The sequence below is a fragment of the Cupressus sempervirens genome, chromosome 7, assembly GCF_028749045.1.
Source record: "Cupressus sempervirens isolate cs-2001-9-10 chromosome 7, ASM2874904v1, whole genome shotgun sequence".
In the NCBI taxonomy this organism is placed as follows: domain Eukaryota; kingdom Viridiplantae; phylum Streptophyta; class Pinopsida; order Cupressales; family Cupressaceae; genus Cupressus; species Cupressus sempervirens.
In genome coordinates, this window is record NC_143124.1 from 539,742,615 (window position 1) to 539,749,090 (window position 6,476).

Below are 6,476 nucleotides of genomic sequence, written 5' to 3' on the forward strand. Positions count from 1 at the left end.
TCTCTAAATCTTCTGGTCCTGCACCAAATAATCGTAGGTGACAACTTTTATACCTTGTTAATAGTCCGATTCTACAGTTTAATCCATTGCTCCATTTGACTCTCTAAATCTTCTGGTCCAACCAAATAATTGTACTCCTTTCTTGCTGTGCTCTTTTTCCTTATGCTCTCAAAATCCCCAAAATGTATCACGACTTACACCTCAAAATGTCACAAAAATCTCCAGGTCACTACTCATGTTTTCTTGTGTTATGCTCCCACATGGTTTTATTGCCCTCTCACGTCTTTCTGCACTTTCTTTCTCCTTATGTCTTGGCTTCTTCCCGTTCAATTTCTCTTCTGGCCATGTTATCTGTTTTTTGATCCCTCAAACTACCCCAAAATCACATTTTAATGGAGCATTGTGGATCTGCACTCCTGTAAATGTTTGAAATAAGGGAGGGTTGACATGCCTCCACAATGGTACAGATATCCTTACTCTCCCTTCATACCCAGGTCATATTCCATAAATTGGCGGTCTCCATAGCTGGGTTGCCAGTGTAAATGCCATGCCCAATCTCTTTTGCTTTTAATCTTTTCTTCTGTCCCATCTCTACTTTGGTTATTTTATGCCCCACAATACGTACAGAGTCAAATTGGTCTACTGCAGGCTGTGACAGTAGAAGATTTTTGGTGAAGGAAGCATGTGTTATTGGCATAAAACAAAGGAGTTTCTGGCAGCTGTGTGAAACTGCTGGTTCTACTGGGCCTGATTTTTTAAGTGCTGATTCCAATTAGCGTCAATCTCATAACTGCCAAGTGGTTACATAACCACTAGTCTTCATTAAGTGATGCATTCAAAAACTGCCCTTGGCATTTTAAGTTCTGACTTTTTTTCTTTCTGTTCCAACTTGCAAAAACATAAGTACATCTTGTAACTAAATCTTTGCATACAATCGAAGGATATTAGTGAATTCTAAGAGGCGTAAAGTGTTCCAAGTGAGCAAGTAAATTGTAATTAAATGGACAGAATTGACAGTGTTAGAGTGCTGTTGTACTTGTAAGTGATTTTAGGGCTTGAATATTGCTGCTTCAAGCTGGCTGTGTTCCCAAGAGGGCCAAGGTTGTATTTGTCATAGTAGATATTCGGTAAGGGGGGTGATTTGTCTGATATTTGCCGAAGTTGTCTGTTGGAGTTCGGTTTCTCTAGGGTCAATTCATTTTGTCTGTTGGAGTTTCATTTCTCTAGGGTCAATTCCTTGTGTTTTCAAATGTTCTATCGTCTGCTCTCATTTTCCTGTCCTGTTCTAATTTTTTTTTACTGCCTAAAGAGTACACTTCTAATTCCTTCATTTAGATCTGTATTTTGATAACTATTGTATGGGATAACAGATAACTATTGTAGGTGCAGATCACTCTTTTAGGAAACCCCAAAAAGTCATGGATTCAGTGATAATTTAATAAAATGGGTAAACAATTCTTTCTACGCCAAAACATACAAAATTACCATGTCCAATTCTACTCCAAAACCCAGGCAAGGAAATCGTATCAGCCCTTACCTTTTTATAACCTTGGACATAATTCTTCTCCATAATTTGCAAATATCTAAGGATCTTTGCGAGAGAAGATCAAGTTGAAGTGTAGTAGTATGAAAATGGAAAAAGGCTCATTCGTCTAGATCATATTTCAAAATATTGTTATTGTCAAGAGCGAAAAAAAAAATCGGAGATAAGTCGGCAACTTATCATAGAAATATTGGGAACCAAAAAAATTGCTTAAATTTAGTTAGAAATGCATTGTTTTTGCAAAATTCAATAAGATGATGCATCTAATGAGTCAGTAAACGAGTAAATAAACCAAACAAGCTGAATCTAGATATTTATAAATGCAAACAGGGTACAAAATTGCTGTAATGGGCACCCTAGAAATGCCCAAAAACTGAACCAACTGCTGATTGGAATTTAGTCAAATAATTTGCATCCAACTCTTAATTTATCCGTTAAATGTTAAACGCTCTTTATGGCTCTGGGAATAAAATGTTTGTTTGTTTTAATGTCTTTGCGTAGATTTGAAGCCACATAACATAAACAAGAAAGAATTTATAATAATATGCAAACTGAAGATTGAACTACTGCTGAAATAATATTGATCTTCAAACTAATAAAATCAGATACATAGCAAACTTTTCAACTCACTAATTACTCCAGCATTATAACACAATGTTCCAATAATGATTTCCCATCTTGCTGCTATAGTAACATGAATAGTGTCGTGCTACAGTGACGTGAATAGTGTCACGCTACAGTAACATGAATAGTGTTGCGCTACAGTGCTGCTACAGTAAAATCTGCCTTCAATCAGTCCAAGACCCTCATAAAATCATCCCTTCAGAATGGCATAAGCATCGGACAAGAAGTGGGAATGATATGAGAAAACACCCAATCCGCCTGTAGCGGGAAAAGCACCCAATCTGCCTATTAATGAAGCTGATAGCAATGAATTCCAAAGGCCAAACCCCAAGGGAATGATGTCTAGAATGTCACAAGAGAGGATAGACATCCTCTAATATCAAGAACGGATTTGCAACTCGCACATCAATTTTCTTCTCATATTCAACTTGCCGAATGAAGCCACTAATGCTCCCATTTATTCTTTCTCCAAGAGTCGATTCAACTCACATGAGCAATGTGGGATAAAAGATGTGCAATATAAAACATATTAAAATAATCACTTATGTCTCCCTTAGGCGCCCCTTTTTGATTTGCACACATTCCCATAAAATTTAATATTAAAGTAACACTTTAATATTTTACAACTAAATTAAATATCACCTTAATAATACTTGAAGCATAAAAATATATTAGCCATCGGACTCCGAATAGCACGAGTGATAGCTTGTCGAAAAGCTCTCGCCAAGTAGTATCAAATTCAATCACCAAAACTAGGCTCCCCTGTGTCATGCTGACTTACTAAAAATAGTAAATGTGCCTGAGACTAAGTAAATCAACTCCGTTTTGGCCCAAACTGGAGATGACTGAGCCAAAACACTAGTCTAAAATCTCTTTAAACCCTTCGTTAGTCCTCGGGATCATGGAGAACTAGGCCAATGCACACACACTTGGTCAACTGCTAAAGTTGGGGCATTACAATTGCATCCTTATGTGGAATGTTGATTGCCGGTAGTCATAGTTTAACTGTCTGAACTCTGAAGCAAACTAAAAGTAACAAATTGTCTTTGTAAAACTATAAGTGAATACAAGTAAAATGTCAAAAATTTCTACACCTTCCTCTTCCCCTTCCCAACAGCTCTATAAAAAACAATTCGAGTGGTAGGGGGTCTAGCTCTAGAAGTCCATTGTGGCTATGGATGTGGCTCCTCTCTCTGCACATACACATACAACTTAAAGGCACAAATCAATATACTATATTTTAATAAAGAAATTTAGCAAACAAAGTAAGTTTAAAACTTTAAATAATTTTAAGCATAGTTGAAAGTTGAAAGGAAAAAACAAATCAAGTGACAGGGTTTGAAATTTTTTAAGAAAATATGAAATTATTTAGAAAAATATAAAAAAATTGTAAAAATTGCTAAAAGTAAAACCTGTCACTGGATCTTGTTCATTAGCTCAAAAACAATTTAGAGTACATTGAAAATGTTATTATAGAATTTGTATAAACTTGGATGCAACAAAGACGAGATAAAATAATTTAAGAATAAAAGAAAAAGAATTTCGAAAACTTATTTGTTAATCTGAATTTTCTTGAAAAATTTCTTTGGATCTGTTTCAAATCCACAACAAATTGCTCTAAAAATGCTGCAAATCATGTTCTCCTCCAAACCCCTTTTCCCCTCTCCAAACACCAATTTGCAAACAAAAAATTGTGAAATGCCTCTTTGGCCATCAGTTCCTATAAGTGGATTGCGGCTGATAAGTTCTCAAAATATCGCGGATATTTTGGCAATAAGTACAGGATTTTTCTGCGATAAGTTCGGAACTTCTTGGCAATATGTAAATGGCGATAAAGTTACGTATTTTGGTGCCGCACTAAACTTATCACGATAAGTTTACTTATCGATGCTATTTGAATCTATGCTGTAGATCACTTATCAATGTTGCTTTATGTATCAGAATGATCTTTAACCAAGCCCATCAATATTGATGAGGATAATGCTTGTCATGTCATGAATTGCATTCTGCCACATGTGAAAAGTCAGGTTCTTCAGGGCCCTACACAAGCTGGGCTTCTGAAAATGATTGATGGCCTCCTTTCTCATTCATCTTAAACCACCCTTAGAATTGGACATGCTTTACATTGAGCATGCTCACAAAAGGGTGTTCCGTGTAGCTAATGTCTTCATAGGGCTTCATTTGTCTCTGTGCTTCCTTCTTTCCCACCAAGACCTAGGTTTTCTATTCTCTTAAATTAGAATCCTAGCTCTTCATTTTCTAATTTTTCTACCAACTAAAACCTTGATCCTATTCATCTTGGGTGGAAAACTCCTATACATTATTGGCATTCATAACTCTAAAACCAGCCCCAAACAGTGCATCTCACCTCCACTCTTATCTTTTGCTGTTTGGTACCCAATTCAATTAACAGACTCCTCCATCCATAGTGTTTGGCCAACATCAATGATAGCCTTTAGGGTCAGCTTCAATCAATGGAAATAAAGGAAGCTCTGACCTCTTGGGGAACTAAGTCACTTTGCCCGGCTCATATATCCAACACCACAAATATAAAGATCCTCTACCAATACGTTGAAAGTTGAGCAGAATGCTTCACCATTCTTAGGCAACATTTACATTGTTTAACAATTGTTGACCACTTAAAAAGTTAAGAGACAAGTTGCTGAGGTTACCTGACAGAACAAGCAGCAGGTAGCTGCAAGAACTTCAATGATCGCAATTGGAGTCTCTTGTGCTGATGTGCTCAACAAATGTGAGGAATGACTTAGCTTACTCCCAGCTTCAGCATCGAAGTGAACTACTGCATGGACTTGGAATATGCTTGAAGCCAAAGTAAGAGCTACAAATACTCAGTTGTATCCATGTGCTGATGTGCTCGACAAATGTGAGGAATGACTTAGCTTACTTCTAGCCTCAGAATCTAAGTGCAACTACCGCATGGACTTGGAATATGCTTGAAGCCAAAGTAAGAGCTACAAATACTCGGTTGTATCCACACAGTAAATGTCAGTGCACTCATTTTTGTACCCACCTGGAAGATATGTATCTTGAACTACATCAGTCATATTTTCTTTGGAAATATAATATGAGTTTTTGTAAAATCTAATATATGCAGGTAATTTACTTTGAATTTGTAAATTTTTTAATTTATATGCTCTTTTGTACTTGCTGATCTATTAATACCTTCACTATTTCTTCCCATGGGTTTGCCACAGTAACCATAACGAGCTTTATGTAATATTTACTTTATATCAATACAATCAGCTTTCCTTACCATTTAAATAGGAAAGATGTCAGCTTATTTTAGTTCTACTAGTGCTATTTGAATGTACATTTCACTTTAACAGTATCGTACATGTATTCTGTGTGTTAATTTTATCATTGTGCTACTTTTACAGGTTAATGACTTCCATGGAGTGAACAATGCAAACAAAGGGACAGCGTCTCAGAAAAATACAAGCAGGGGGAGAGCATCACAAAAAAGGAATGATGAAAAAGGCTTACAAAAAATTACATCCATGTTTAAAAGGTCGTAGCTAGATTTTCTTGTAAGGTGGAGTGTTGATCCTTAACACATGATGTTTTTAGTGCCCTCTTTTCCTTCATGACGTGGATCAAGCGCTATTCAATGAGCTTAACTACTAAGGTATCATCTTCGATTAAATGATGCTCATCAGGAGCCATCTAGTAAAAAAAACATTACTGAGTTTGAGGTCCACTTCAGCAGCGTATTATATCTTTTCTTCTGAACTTGAGTTCTCATCTTAATGTTTGAAAGTCAACTAGCTTTGTTCAGGAAATGATTAATGGCTAGCTTGAAAACGAGGTGTCCATTGAAATTCAACTGGATGGCAAGGTTAATTCATCGTGGGACATTAATGTGCATTTATTATTCAAATTATTATTATATTTTTCTACATTAGACTACTAATTATAGATTACGTTAATTGGTTAGGAATGCCAATAATGTATCAGAATTTCATATTGAGTTTGTATGAGTGTTGTTCATGCAGGAAAAATCGTAAATTTTACCACAGCATTAAAAAAGGCTCAAATTCTTTGATTTAGAAATTTATTGCTTAAGTCAATGGTTGAGTCAAATCATCTATAGGGCACTGATGTTTTGTTTATGCAAATTGTTGCTTATCTACATTCAAGTTTGAATTTTTTAAAGATACTTTTTTTTATCAATAATATAGAGTTGTATTGATTCAAAGATTTTTTGTACATAGTATTTAGCCACTGATTGGTAGAAGACACACCAAGACCCTCCAAATACGCACGGAAAAAAGCCACTGAATGGTTGATA

The 6,476-nt window shown here is 35.8% G+C and overlaps 1 protein-coding gene across 2 annotated transcripts in view; it reads left to right on the forward strand.

The window, feature by feature from the left end:
- Window positions 1-6,098, forward strand: part of LOC149547892 (ribonuclease H2 subunit B) — a 288,765-nt gene extending 282,667 nt beyond the window's left edge. For both annotated transcript variants that reach the window (XM_089791942.1, XM_089791944.1), the window contains one exon: window positions 5,566-6,098. In XM_089791942.1, coding sequence (XP_089648068.1) covers window positions 5,566-5,703 — 138 coding nt within the window. In that variant the 3' untranslated portion in view covers window positions 5,704-6,098. The remainder of the gene's footprint in view (window positions 1-5,565) is intronic.
- The last annotated feature ends 378 nt before the right edge of the window (window positions 6,099-6,476 follow it).